General features: G+C 49.0%; 1 protein-coding gene across 1 annotated transcript in view; it reads right to left on the bottom strand.

Moving 5' to 3' along the window:
• Positions 1–15,091, bottom strand: part of COL26A1 (collagen type XXVI alpha 1 chain) — a 166,378-nt gene that overhangs the window by 12,184 nt on the left and 139,103 nt on the right. The window contains exons 7-11 of the mRNA XM_059487097.1: positions 13,694–13,738; positions 10,647–10,763; positions 9,263–9,415; positions 3,638–3,730; positions 1,924–1,985 (exon numbers count right to left, since the gene is read on the bottom strand). Of these exons, the coding sequence (XP_059343080.1) occupies positions 1,924–1,985; positions 3,638–3,730; positions 9,263–9,415; positions 10,647–10,763; positions 13,694–13,738 (470 nt within the window). The remainder of the gene's footprint in view (positions 1–1,923; positions 1,986–3,637; positions 3,731–9,262; positions 9,416–10,646; positions 10,764–13,693; positions 13,739–15,091) is intronic.

The following is a 15,091-nucleotide window of genomic DNA, read 5'->3' as shown; positions in this document are numbered from 1 at the left end:
TACTTCTTAATTGCCTCAGTGGGTGGCAGGAGCAAGCACACATACCTGAAAATTAATTGGATTGTGTAGTGGAAATTATTTTGAAGCCATTCACTCACCCTAATAAACAATTTTGAAATTAAGCCCAATCTCTGCTAATAATTTTACTCCCTGGGTTGAATAAATCTATAAAGCAGTCACCAATGGCTAAGAAGGGCACAGTCTCCAGATTTCTACTAATTGAACTGCTATGCAGAAATCGATCCAAATTCTTCACTTATCCACCCAGAGAAGCCACAGTTATTACCCAGACCATGAGAGAACAATATTGTTTGTTTATATTCAGCCTGTCAGCTCTGCTTCTCCCCACAGCCACGTACAAGACGCTTTTTTTTCCACCTCGAGTGACTTGGAGGCTGCAGAAGTGAGTTTGGAGCTCCCCTCCAGGCCACTGGGGATTTGAGCCAGCCTGGTTGGGAACAGCCCCACAAATCCCCACATCAGCACCCAGAGAAATGGGGTTTGTGGGCCCAGAGAGAGGAGCATTGCTGTGAGGAGCTCAGACCCAAGGAGGTGGCACACATGTGATTTAAGGGTGCAAATGAGGAGCCCTCTCCCATTCCAGCTGGGAGCCAGCAGTGCTCACCAGCAGCACCTTGTTCCCTGCCTGCAGCCAGCCCCACCAAGCATTCAGAGACTTAGGCCTGGCTTAGGAGCTTCCCTGGGGCTGCCAAACCAGGTAGGGCACAGACCAGGCTTGGCCTTATGTCAAACATGCAGCATGGACAAAGCCCAAGTGTCCAAAGCATCCTTTGATGTGTGGTGAGACAGGGATGCTCAAGAACACTGAATTCCACAGTTTTGCAAAAAAATAAAAGGCTTACAGTGTGTGCTGCATGTCAAAAAGCCAGACTCTGCTGCAGAATCTACTTATGAATTGTGAATTACCTTATATTTAATGATGTTAAACTGCATCTGTCATTTGGCTGCCAAATCTCTCACTGTGTTTGGATCTATCTGGAGTTTCTCATTGTTCTCCAGAGTATTTCCTAATTGAAAGGATTCTGCTACACTGGCAAACTTTCCCTAACCTGTAGTTCATTGCTTCTTCAAAGTGGTTAATAAACATATAGGAAAAATCTTTATTTTCAGTTCCAAACCTCCAGATCTGAGTTACATCCCTCTATAAAGTTACTTAACCTTTCTCTGTGCTCCCCAGCCATGTGGGATTCCTTTGAAAAATCTGATGCTGCTCTTTTACCTCCACATTGAGCAATATTCTTCCCAAAACTGAGTCCCTTTGTATCAGCCAACCACAGTTTGAGAAGTTTGGCAGTTCCCTATTCATGACTTCACTTCTTTCCATTTAATCAGCTTTTTCCATCCATGTGAGTACTGTGCCCTTCTTCTACCATAAATTCTTTGGAGTGAGTTTTTCCCACTCCATTATTATCTCCCCCCTCCACAATGTTTGTATCAATAAATAATCAAACTGATGGGAATTTGTGATATTTTTCTTGAACAGAAAGTGTTATGTCTGAAAAAGTAGGCTTAACGTTCACTCTGGTGAATTGGTGAATTCCCATTGATGCATTTTTGTTCTTTTTATGTGTTCCACAGGAAATGCAGAGCTTTTTCTATCACTGTGTTAGTAAAGCCCATGTCAGATCCTTTGCATCAACTCAGGCCACAGTGAAATGTTTTGACACAGCAGCAGCACAGTGTGTTGTTATGATTAAGGGAAAATCTGGAAAGCACAACCATTTCAACCTCTTAATCCAGAATGAGAAAAAGAAAATAAATCACAGGAAAAGGAATTAAATCACAGAATTTCATGGGGAACAAAACAGCAGATCTAAGATTACTTTCCCTCCTTGTGCATGGGATGATGTTTCACCCCTGATCCCCCTCTGCCCTCCACCCCAAAGCACCAAAGCACCTTACTTGTGATCCAGGGGCTCCAATGGGTCCTGGGGGCCCTTTGGGTCCTGAAGCACCTGGTGGCCCTGGTGGGAATCATAATTGGAGACAATGTTAAGGAAATTTAGGAGGAAGAACCCTAAATTCCAAAGGCATGCACATTTTTCATGTTTTGTTGAGTCTCCCAATGAATGAGAACCCTTCATCAAACACTAGATTATTGAATACCCACATCCTGACAGAACACATCCTAGGGGGGGATGTTAGAGATCTAGGAGGAAAAAAATGGTGAAAATAGGCAGGAAGGATGTCAGTAACATCCACATTTCCATTCCTTAAAATGCAACTTTTGAGGAAACTTAAACTGGATCCATGGAACAGCTCCATGAGAGCGAGACACTGCAGGTGCTGGTCCTGAAACAATCTCAGGTGGCAAGGGGAGCCCCAGGGCTGCTGCACTTGGTCAGAGATAGGAGAGGCTGAGCAGGGCAAAGCAAAGCTCTCTCTTGGTCTTCACTCACTGCAGTGGCAATAAATTAATTTAAAATCTGTACCACAGGAGAGCTGCTTCCAGGATGAGTTAAGCACCATCTAAACAGGTCAACTTGTCTCACACAGTGACTTAACAGATTCATTCCTTTTGAAAAAATAATTATATCTCAACAGTAGCTGTTAAATTATACCTGCAGATGGGAGACGGGATATTTGCTTAGCCTGAACTTAGCAATACTCCTCTCTGCTTTAGTTGTCACAACCCTTGAGATGAAACAATGTGGACATTATACACAAAGTACAGCTGAATCAGCCTCAATCATTAATGCACCATACAAATGCTTAAGTCAAAGAATAAAGGAATTGAAGGATAAATGAAAGGCCCTCATAATGAAGGGAGAAGCCTTTTCTGCAACTAATGGGAGTTGACTCCTAAATATGCATCATACAGGGAAGTGCTGACGTTTGCAGGAATATTATCATTTAAGCCACCCATCAGCACAGAGAGAAAGAAGGCTTGTCACTGAATTTTCATCTCAGATTCTGATTTCAGTTACACTGGTGAAAATCTGCAATTGCTCAAACTGGCTCCAAAGTCTTCACAGCCATCACAGAGCCTCTGGCCAGCCCCTGCCTGGTGCAGCTCTGCAGTGACAGGACAGGTTTGCAGCAGGGGAGAACAGCTCTGCTCTCAGGAAGGAATCACTGAACAACCTACTTTTAAAAACAGCTTTTAATCAGCCCCTTTCTCAAGATGTAAAGGTCAAACAGTCAGCCACTACCAACAGATAAAAACCCAGTTACTTCTTGCCAGTGAGGAGCCCTCCCTTTCCCTGCAGACACCCACAGACCATCAACTCTCCACCAGAGGGGCTTTGGATCATCCTGCCCTGCCAGCCCCGAGGCCAGTCCCAGGCCCAGCTCCAAGCCCAGCTCTGAGCCCATCCTCGAGCCCATCCCTAAGGCCAGCTCTGAGCCCAGCTCCAGGCCCAGCCCCGAGCCCAGCCCCGAGCCCATTCCCAGGCCCAGCTCCAGGCCCAGCTCCAAGCCCAGCTCTGAGCCCAGCCCCGAGCCCATCCCTAAGGCCAGCTCTGAGCCCAGCTCCAGGCCCAGCCCCGAGCCCAGCCCCGAGCCCATTCCCAGGCCCAGCTCCAGGCCCAGTCCCAAGCCCAGCCCTGAGCCCAGCCCTGAGCCCAGCCCCAAGCCCATTCCCAGGCCCAGCTCCAGGCCCAGCCCCGGGTGTCACCTGGTGGCCCCACAGGCCCCGGGGCTCCCCGCGGGCCGGGCAGCCCTGCCAGGATGGTGTCGATGACGGTGGAGGCCAGCTGGGCTTCTCCATCTGCAACAGAGCACAGGCAGGGTCACAGACAGGGTCACAGACAGGGTCACAGACAGGGTCACAGTTAGACTCGAGCCCAGCCAGGATCTCAGTCTTGAGCCCAGCCAGGATCACAGTTGAACCTGAGCCCAGCCGGGATCTCAGTTAGTGTCGAGCCCAGCCGGGATCACAGTGTTGAGCTCAGCCAGGACCACAGCTAGACTCAATCCCAGCCGGGATCTCAGTTAGTCTCAAGTCCAACTAGGATCACAGTTAGACTCGATCCTAGTCGGGATCACAGTTAGTCTCGATCCCAGCCAGGATCTCAGACCCGAGCCCAGCCCGGCTCTCTCCGCGGTGCTCTGGCGCCCGTTGCTGGCCGCGGGCCGGCAGCGCTGCAGGGTGGATTTTGCGGGCAGTGCTGCAGGGTGGATTGGTCCGGCAGTGCTGCAGGATGGATTGGGCCGGCAGTGCTGCAGGGTGGATTGGGCCGGCAGCGCTGCAGGGTGGATTGGTCCGGCAGCGCTGCAGGGTGGATTGGTCCGGCAGTGCTGCAGGGTGGATTGGTCCGGCAGTGCTGCAGGATGGATTGGGCCGGCAGTGCTGCAGGGTGGATTGGGCCGGCAGTGCTGCAGGGTGAATTTGGCCGGCAGCGCTGCAGGGTGGATTTTGCGGGCAGCACTGCAGGGTGAATTTGATGGGCAGCGCTGCAGGATGCTGAATTTGGGCTCCTGGAGCACCTGCTTTGCTCTCCAAGGCTGCTGTGGAAGAGGTTTCACAGTGAGTTCTGTGAGCCACAGAGAAGTTTGATAAGAGGATCCATGTTTGCCCCTGAAAGAATTTTCTACCAAGGTCGTTGACACAGAAACCAAGAAAGAGAGAAGAATAAATTAATTAATTAAAAAGCAACCCTCAGTATTTATTGCGATGTCAAAACCATATTCCAACCCTGCTCCCTGTGGACCTGTACTGTGGCACAGCTGTAATCTGGGCAGGGATCTGTATGGCAGCACCTTTCATCTGAGTACCCCACAACACTTTGGGACAGTTGTGGAAACCTGGGGCAAAAATTCAATGAGCAACTAAGACAACAAGGCCACAAAACAAGCACAAGAACAAGGAACCCCACATCCTGGTGCTACCAAGGCTTTCTGTCCTGACCCTTTGCTAGAGGATCAACAATAAATGTCCTGTTCAACCTGGATGAAGATGTTGGCTCCTGGTCACCAGGATGGCAAACCCTCTGAAAACCCCACATTTTCCACAGCTGGAGGTGCCATAAAGGAATAATGTCTACCTCCTCCTGCCCATGACCTCAAGCTTACTCATGTTTCCTTCCAGCCATCCCTGTAACTCATCACAGTAAAATTCAGGGGAACCCTGGGCAGGAAAAGGCTGGGAATGTCTCACTGCAGATGCCAAGTGACACCAGGAAGGTCAGAAGGGTGTTTGCTTACTCTGCAGAGTCCAGCCCAAAGCTCAGAAGGTGAACTCTCCAGAAATTTCAGCAGCCACTTCTGAAGCCTTCCCAGCTTCTGGAGCAGTGATAGAGAGGACTTCCAAGGCAGGTGTTTGAAAGCAGTTCCAGGGGAAACTGTGCAATGGCTTGGGCTGCCAAGGATGACAGGATACCTCTGCAATGCCTTCCTGGCAGCAGGACAGCACAAGATCCAACCCAGATCCCTCTAAGAACCACATTTTGTGCCTAAAACCTGAATGCAAACAGGTATTTATCTGATTGCTGTTTCTAAACCCATTCATCTTCCCCCTCCTCACAGCCCTGAAACAAAACAACTGAGACTCTTCTCATGTTCAGGAGGAAAGGTACCCCAGTGGAGTGTATAATCCAATTAATTTGAGTTTTATTTGACCATGTCAAAATCCATCACAGCTTGGGAGTAAGATGAAATTGGAAAACGAGCATCAAACAGCAATGAAGGCATTAACAGTTGCAGAGCTTTTTGTTTTTAAAGTGATCAACAAAATCAACTGCTCATCCACTGAGGGGGCAGAGGATGGACAGCAAACAACCAGGGTTTAATTTCTGCTGGAGGTAAGCCAGGGATAAAGATTTGGGTTACAAAACATTCCAGCTAAATGGCACATTATTACCATGACAGTTACTCCCACAAATCCACCCCTGCTGACATTTGACTCAACATTATTTAATGAAAGGTGATTCCATGATTGTGACACAGAGGAGAGCTCTGATCAACAACCCTTGGGCTCAGCAGCTCCTGCCTGGCCTGGGCAGCACAGGGCTGTGCCAGCTCCTGCCTGGCCAGTTCCTTCAGAGCCAGGTTCCTTTCCAGGATCAGCTCTGAATGAAACACACTGTGAATGAAACATTGGGACTGAAGTGTGTAAAACACAACCCTCATATGTTTTTAAGGGATTCCTCCATGTTCTCATAAAGCAGCAGGAAGAACTTGTATCCCCTTATAAACTACCTTATAAATGGGGACATTCTGGGGCTCTCTGCAGCTGGAGATTGTTAGAGCAGCCACAAAACAGCATCAAATGGTAGCAGGAATCTTCCCTTGTCAACCACCTCCTGCACTGAGCCAGGCTCTGCTGGGCTCAAGAGCTGGATTCTGGTTCAGAGCTCCTGGGCACCCCAAAGCAGCAGACAATGCTTCATTTGAGAATCCTTGATACTGAATTTGCTCCAGGAGCTTTCCAAGCCAAGGGGACAAGAGAAACCAGTGTGGCCTGGCCAGGTAGGAGCACCTGTGTTCTCTGGAATGGAACAGAGACACCCTGAACCAGCACAGAAATCCCCTGAAGGACACAGGGAAAGCTGCCCAGCCAGAGCAGCAAAGGCAGCTCAGGGCACACTTGGAAAGAAATCAGTTTTCTCAATTCCTTTCCTCCTCTCCTTCCCCTTCCCTTCCTCTGCTCTGTTCTCCTTCCTCAGGCAGGGCCCTGCTGGCAGCTGGGACGGTGCTGCACTGATCCCTCTCCCTTATCACCGCTGACATGCTGGGCACACCAGCATGCTCTGCCTCAGTTTCCCCTTGCTCTCCCTCAGGGAGTGGTGGAGTCACCATCCCTGGAAGTGTTAAAAATGTGGGGCTGTGGCCCTTGAGGACATGGCTTGATGGCTGGGCTTGATCTTGATCTGGCCTTGATCTTTCCAACAGTGATGATTCTATGAAAACAGGTTAATTTTCCTTCATGTGTCCTTGGCAGATCTTCGAGCTGGAAGGAAACAGCCCTCAAGAGTGAAAGTTGCATTATTTTCCCTAACTATTTCCTAGAAACCACCCATGTTAGCACAAGGAATAGGAATGAACCGGCTCTAGCCCATGTACCTGATCACTCATTTTTAACTGAGGGATCCCAGTAGCAGCAGCCCCAGCAGTGGGGAGCAGCAGCTCAGTCTCTGGCTGAGGGTTCTGACTAAGGGATAAATTCCCCCATTATGGCCTTGATTTGTTGAGATAGGATGGAAATGAAGTAATCCTGTCTCAATTTTTTTTCTGGTACCTGATCTGGAGGGAAAAAATGGGACCAATTCTTTTACCACAGCACAGGGAAACTGAGAAAATATTTGTCTCTCTATTTCTGGCTTCTGCCTGCAGATAAATATTGCCAACAGGAACTTGCTGCAATTAATAAAGGCACAGGCATTAACCATGTTCAGGCAGAACCAAACTCTTTATAATAACAATAACCTGATACAGCTCTCACATCTCATTCCCATTAGCAGGAATATGCCTCCCTCTGCTGTCAGCAGCTGGAATTTTGTGTTTATAGTTTTCAGACCTTTCAAAAAAAGTAAATACATTTTTTAAAAACTAAAGAATTTACAAGGCTAAGTTTTACTGGTGGCTTTCCACCAGTCTGTGGGAGGCAAAACCAGACAAAAAAGAGGAAAAATGGTAAGAAAATAAACTTGATACTGCCAGAACATTGTCATGGTGACATAGATAACTTACACTTGCAGCTGGATTTGTATTAAGTGTCATAAAGTTTTGGGCTGCTCCTTCTGCAAACCAAGGAATGCCCAGGCATGGAGGGAGGAATGCCCAGGGATGGAAATGGAGCAGTCACCATCTCCTCACTGCTCTCAAGTCCCTGTGCTGCAGAGACAATAGAAATAATTATCCATCATTTATCCTCGCCTATTTGGGAACAACACTGAGTTTACCCTCCTCACACATCAGCTGGGAAGGCCATGCAAAGCCTTTATTCACTTTTTAATTTGTCCACTGATCACAAGGAAGAGTTTAATTCAAAGGGAGGTTGGAGGGAGGGAGGGGGCAGCAGCAGCACCCAAACCATCCTCAGGGATCATTTGGAATAAAAGGCAGAATGTGTGACCCTGAGAGGAGTGAGACAGCTGTAATGCAAAACTCCCTTGTTCTCAGGCTGAAGAATGCAGAATGTTGATGTGTATTTTGTGAAAATCTCAGTATTAAACCTCAGTTACTCATCCTGCCCATACACCCTAATAACTGGATACAAAATCGAGCTGTTAAAATTCTCCCTAAATTAAAAATACATCTGTCCACTTTTGGGAAAAGGAGTCTGGAGAGCAGAGTGAGTGGAAGGAAAGGGAGAGCTTGAGATAACTGTCAGACATGGGGAGACTCAGTAATCCTTGGCTGTAACTGAGACAGCTGAGTTTTGAAGCTGGGCAGGAGCAGCAGAGCTGAGCTCTGGGGGAGTGGAGACCCAGCAGAGCCAGGGCAGACACAGCTCAGCTCTGCTCCCTCATCATTGCTGCCACCTCCACAGGGCTGCACCAGGAGAATCAAGCCCAAATCTGAGAGCATTCCAACCCAAGTGCAGGATGTGCCTTCCCTGGAAAGCTTTCACAGCACAAATCAAATAAATCTATGCTTTAAATCAGTATAAGCACAAAGAAACCCTGGCCCTCCTGTTACAGGGAAGGGATAAATCAGGGTGGCAGTGTGGACTCTCCAGTCCATAATTCTGTGTTTTGTGTGCATGTGGGATAATGTGGATGCACCAGAAACACAGGTGGAAGAAGCATCTGCAGGGGCAGGGAAGGAGACACATTCAACAGATGTTAAATGTTAAATGTCTGTTGGAATTCCAGAGCTCTCTAGTCCTTGCTGATTCCTGAGCACCCCTGACACTCCAACACCACAGCAGTGGCACCAAGAGGGCTCCAACCCCACAGCTGGGGTGCACCAGCACCTCATCTGCCCCTACCTGCGCTCTGCCATTTCACCAGAGACCCTCCTCCCACTCCTGATGGAAGCTTAGAGAACACCAAACTGCCTCCCCAAAGCTGGGATGAACCTAAAAAAAAACATGCACAGAGAACAAAATCCTCCAAACCCCGCTCTCACTGACAGTTTAGGAGAGCAGGAGCTTGGTTCTTCATTTTGGAGAGGTGAACTCCCTGTGGTTTCTAAGATGTTCCACCTTGACCAGGAGCTTCCAAGAGACCCACACAATGCAGGGAGTGCCCAGCTGCTCCCAGGGCTTGGCAAGGAGGTGGGAGCAGAGCTAAGCTGCTCTGTGCCTGCCCACTCTGCTGATGCCACAGGAGAACATAGGAAATGAGGAGGAACTTACTTTCTTTGTCAGCTGTGGGCTGCAGTGAGTAGAGAACCCCTTGCTGGAAGGTGAGAGGGAGGCTTGGTGTGGCTGGTGGCCCTGGAGGACCTGGGGGACCTGGGATCCCAGTTTCTCCTGGAAGTCCTCTTGGTCCCTGAGGTCCCAGCATCCCTGTGCAGAGGCAGGAGAGGAGTGTTAATACTTTTGGGGATGTGCTAATGGTGCTATCATGTGCAAAGGAAGCAAGAAGACAAAGAATTTTTGTCCTGAACTGCATAGAAGGGTGGGGAAAATAGAAACAGCTTCCCAATTTTCCCTTTTTTTGGGGTTTGGTTTTTTTTGGGTTTTTTTTTTTGGTTGTTTGTTGTTGTTGTTTTTTTTTGGGGGGAGTTGTTTGGTTTTTTTGGGGGGTTGGGTTTGGTTTTTTTTTTTTTGTTTTTGTTTGTTTAGCATCTTCCTCTGCAAAGGAGAGAGCTTGACTTGGCTCACAGGTGCTACTTTTGAGCAGCCCAATTGCTGAAAGAGAGAAACCTCCCCTCTCCCTGAGGCTGAGTGAGAAACTACAGGCAGCAAAATGTGAAATCAAATCCTCCTTCCCTCCAAGTACACCTGCGTCACCTCCCTGCCAGGAAGCAGAGTCAGTCCAGGAGCAGACAGATCACATCTCCTGTGGGGCTGCAAGGCTCTCCTTGCAAGCTGAGAAACCAAAAAAACCCAGACACATCCTTGGCCAGACCTTGGCCACTGACAGCTTGCCAGAAAGTGCCAAAAATGTTCACATTTAAGGCACTCTCAGAGTTTTAAATGTTACCCAAGCTCAGGCTCACAAGGCACAGCCTTTTCAGCCACAGAGAGCAGAGCCTGAGGTCTGGCACCTTTTGTGCAGTTTCACCTTCATCAAAACATTCAGGAACGTTTGGGGAAGGAAGAAAGACTCCTAGCTCAGGAATGGAGTGCTCTCTGAAAGAATGGCCTCCTAACCTTTTCCCTTAACACACAAAAGCATCATTAGTTTGACATCCTGGCATCTGACAGCTTGACACAAATGGTGGAGAAAAAAGGGAGTTAAAGCAGGCACCCAGTGAGAGGGTTAAACAGGGAATGCTCTGCTCCAAAGGCTGACAGGTCACAGGCTCCTGAGCAGGATGGGGAAACATGATCCTGCTCTGCAGCTTTCTGGGACAGGCTGCCTCCTGCTGCACAGGAAATCCCAGGGTCAGCCATTGCTCCTGCAGGTGGTTGCCTGCCCTGGGAGCTCCTGGCTGATCCAGCTCCCAGGGAATTCCCACTGGGATGGATTTGATACCAACTGAAGATGCTCAGTCTTGTGTGTCTGGCCTTGTGTGAGCTGCTGTCACAGCCAGTTTGTGTGGAGTGAAGCCTCTCCTGTGACAGGACTCACCTGGTGGCCCTGCTGGGCCCCTCTCCCCGGGCTGTCCCTTCTCTCCTTTGGGCCCTGGAGGTCCTGGGAGCCCCGTGGGGCCAACTGGGCCTGGGGGACCAACCTGGCCTGGAATCCCTGAAATGTTAGAAAGGAGATTAGCTGAAGTTAGGACACTGCTGAGCCAGAAAGGCTTCAGCAATCTCAGAACCTGAGGGGAAAGACTTAGTGATGCAAAAGGGAGAAATGCAGCAATGCCCTGACAGGGGGGCACTGCCGGCAGGAGCTCTCTGGCAGGTAAGCCAGACTGGAATTTACTTCTCCTCTTCTTCCTACATCCCCATGCATAAGACCCTCCCCAAAATCATCAGGATGTGCACCCCCAGCTGGGATGTGCTGGGCAGAGCCACACTGAGCCCACACTGTGCCCTTCCCAAGGCCTGAATGGCTTTGGCAGGGTCTGGGTGTCCTTTGCTGGGCTCATCCAAACTCCTGGGCCATCCCAAAGTACCAAAATACACAGAATAGATTTGCCAAAGACAATCAAACCCTGTCTCCCACTTGCTCTTTCACACCCCCAGAGGTTCTGTACCAATGATGTTTCCCTGGTTTCTCCTGTGCTCATTCATCTCTCAGGGCTCTGTGCTGTGCACAGGTTTTTAATCCCAAAGTGACATTAATGCTCCCCCTTGTGCAGGAACTGTCTGTCAGTAATGAACATCACTGAGCAGGGGTCCAGGGCAACACCAGGAGCAGTGATTGCAGCCCATGGGACATTTCTTGGCACTCAGACCTCAGTAAGCCCAGGAGAGGTGCAGAAGCAGCATTGGTGATCCCAAAGTCACCACTTCTGGTGACACTAAATAAAACCTTAATGCTGTTTTCCCCAAAACAGCATTTCTACCAAAACAACAACAACACTTGGCAATTTTATGGTGTTGTTCAGAAGAGCACTGCTGATCTTCGGCTGACATGGAGAGACATTTAAACACTGTGCAAACAGCACTGAAGCTTTGATGCCCTGGAGGTGTGGGCAAGTGGCTCTGTCTGCTCAGATTAAGTGGTTAATGGTTACAATAAAGGCATTACTGTCAGAGGCCCCTGGTTTCTGGGCTACCAAAGGGCTCAGAGGATTTGAAAGCAGTGGCAGATGCAAGCCCCAGAGCCAGAGGGAGATCAGGATGAGTCCAAAGTTCAGCACCCTCAGATTTCAGATTTCAGTCCATGTGGTACATATGACCACAACAGAGCAGAGCAATTGAAGGTTTATCAACTCTTAAGGAGAATATTTCTCCTTCCCAGGTATCAGGAGAGGTACTGGACCCCCCAAAACCAGAGCCAGCAGAATATGCTGCACATGGGGGTGGAGAGCATGGATGGGAATGGAGGGAGAGAAGGAGGAAAGGAAGGAAGCTGGACAGCACCTCCCCAGCTGGTACCAGGGAACAGGGCTGCACAACCACATCGAGGCTCACAGGACTTGCAGCTCCCACATTTGGGTACAATTCCCACTCTAGATGTGGGATAGCTCACCTGGAGTACAAAACCTCATCACCCCAGACTCCTCATTTCTCAAAACAAAGCAATAATCCCCCAATATTAGACCCTCCTGAAAAGATTCCCTTTCCTCTCTTCTTTTTTTCCATTTTGCAGAGATGTCCAAACTGGTTTTTCTTACAAAAATGAAATCTCTCCTCCTTTAATCCACGATGAAACTGGGCAGAGTGAGGAAATGATTTTTCAATGGCTTTCAGTGGGAGTGTGAGCCTGTACTTTTGTTGCATTCAGTCATCAATAAAGATCTGATTTAATCTGAGTATTGAATAAGGAATTAAGGCCAGGTTTCAATTTGCTTATCCACATCCACATGCAGCCTTTTCTGTGGATAGAAGGATGGATCTCCCCGGGCAGGGGATGCTGTTCTGGAAAGCCCAGGCAGGTGATCAGGAGCCCTTTTAGGAAATCAAGTGCATTTTTCACAGCACTGGAAACAGCTTCTACCCCTAAAAACCCCAACACACCTCAAACTTCATTGCAGCAACTTGCAGCACAGAGGGAAGAAGAGCAGAAACTGTTTTGCTGTGCTGCTGAGTGTGGGCCAGAACATTCCCTCACTTGTGGAAATCACCCTCAATCCTTCAGTCCAACCTTATAACTCAATCCATGAAGTCCTGGAGCCCAAAGCAATCATTTCCTGCAGCATCCTCAATGCCAGTGCTGCAGCAGAGCTTTAGAGAAGCTGGCACTTCCTTCCCTGGAGGGGGAAGAGCTGAAGGAAAGACTGGAGAGGCAGCACTGGGTAATGAGGCAGGCAAGGGCTCACACTGGTGACAAATGGTGTTACCAGCTCTAAAGAGACAAGTGCAACAGGGGGAAGAAAAAGGGAAGGATGCAGGGAAAAAGAGGGAGGCCAAATCAGCTGGCATAAATCAGCTCTCTGCAGTGCCATTGCTTCCAGGAGCTGAAACCCCTGGTGTTTATCCTCCAAAAATATGAAGTAAAAGAACACAGGAAAAATATTATTTAAAAGGCAGAGGGTGAGTAATCTACTGCTGGGAACCAAATCAGATGTGCAGAGACCTGGATTTTCCCTGGCTCTGTCATTAACCTGCAACACACCACCTGCTGCCCTCCTCCCCAGGGTTTTCCTTCCACAGGAGCTGCTCTGTTTGTTTGGAGCACAGGAAAGTGATGTCCTGACATCCCCAGAGGCTCCCAGAGCCCCCAGCAGGTCACACCAGCTAGAGAGGAGTTTTCTCCCATCACTCAGGACATGCCCTGCTGGCTCTGGCCACATGTGCTCCCATGATCTGCCTCTCCATCCCTTGTGTGCTGGGGAATTAATGTCTCAGAGGTGACAAAACTGGTGTTTGGCCTCTCTAACCAAAGCAGCCTGATATGATCAGATAAAACCACAAAACCCAAAGAACAAACTCAGCCTCTCCATCTGTGAGGCTCCAAAGAGCTCCTGGCCACAGGATCCTTCTGCTTTTTGGGATATAAGTACAGGACTGGGCACAACAACAGTCTGTGCTTTGAAAGAGAAATAGCAGAAACTATGAACTTACCCTGTGGTATCAGCTGCTCCTCTGCACCTCTGGGTCCTTTAGGCTCTGTTCAAAAAGGACAGGGTAAAATAACAATAAAAAAAAAGAATAGGAGAAGAATAGAGAGATATGAAAAATTAGGTCTCCTGCTGCCAACTGGCTCAGCCAGAGTATATATATTTTCTTAATACTCAGAAAAATGTATTCTGTTGATTAACAAGCTGATCAGAAAGGCCAGTGCTGCAGCTGTCTCAACAGCACTGATTGCTTTTAAATGATTGTCTGTTCTCAGCCCTGTCACTCACAGGAGCAATAACCACCCTCACAAACAGTAGCAAGTTCTCCTGGATCTCAGCCTGGAGAGGCATCAGCCAGCCCAGAGCTACAGGGTCATCCAGAGACCCTCCCAGAGCTCACAGCACCCTGTCCCTGTCACCCACCTTGGTGTCAGCCCAGCACCCTGCCCTTGCTCCCTCCAGCTGTGTGACATGCAGGGCAGGGCTGGGATTTATTTTGGCAGAGCATCCAGCATCCTACTTTTGGCAGGGCAAAGTAGGGAATGGTTCCCAAAAGGCTCAGGGGAAGGGGTGGCAGGGACAGAGGGTTTGCTTTCCACAGAATCACCCAGGACACTCAGGATTTTGGTTTGACTTCCACCTTCTCCAATATCCCACATGATGAAAGGTCTCCTGAGATCCCTGTAAGGGAACCTGGGGGCAGCTTGGAGCAGCAAGTCAGGTTATGGTGGTGAAATCATGCAAAATGAGCAGCTCCCCTCCATCCTAAATTGTGTGGAGTTCCCTTCACTCCACCAAAATCCACTCTGAGTTTTTTTGGCTGGCTTTGACTCATGGACACAGACTGGTGTGGGGAGGGAAGGAGGCCAAATATGGACCCAGATCCATGAAATATCCCCACAGCTCTTGAGCAAAACAGGAATTTGAAGCCCACAGAGGCTGGGTAGGGGCTCCAGCAGTGTCAATGAGCCACTGAAGTGATTTTTTCTCATTGCTGAAAGACCCTGGCCTGGCTCCAAACACTCCAGTGCATTCCTGATTCCTTTCTTACACCACAGTTATTATTCCACACCAGGTTAAATAAATCAAGGCCAGAAAAACAGAGGGTAACAGTGAGCAAGGACAACACCTGGCAGCACACACACAGAGCCTGGAAGCTGGCTGACACCACAGGCTCACCCACAGCCCAGACATCACCACCTGCCTTAGGAGGTGACACCACTGCTCACCTGGCCTTGCTGCAGGGCTGGGAGGTGCTGGCCCTGCACCATGGGCTGGTCAAAGTGCTGCAGGGGAGCTGCTCTGAAGCCTGGGGGAGAGGCAGCCACTGCTCTGTGCCCAGCAGCACAGTGAGACAGAGTAGAGATTCTCCAGAGTAGAAATCCATTTTGATTTAGGTGAA

Source organism: Ammospiza nelsoni, chromosome 21 (assembly GCF_027579445.1).
Source record: "Ammospiza nelsoni isolate bAmmNel1 chromosome 21, bAmmNel1.pri, whole genome shotgun sequence".
NCBI classification, from domain to species: Eukaryota; Metazoa; Chordata; class Aves; order Passeriformes; family Passerellidae; genus Ammospiza; species Ammospiza nelsoni.
The sequence above is the reverse complement of the archived record's forward strand: the minus strand, read 5'-3'. Positions and strand labels throughout refer to the sequence as shown.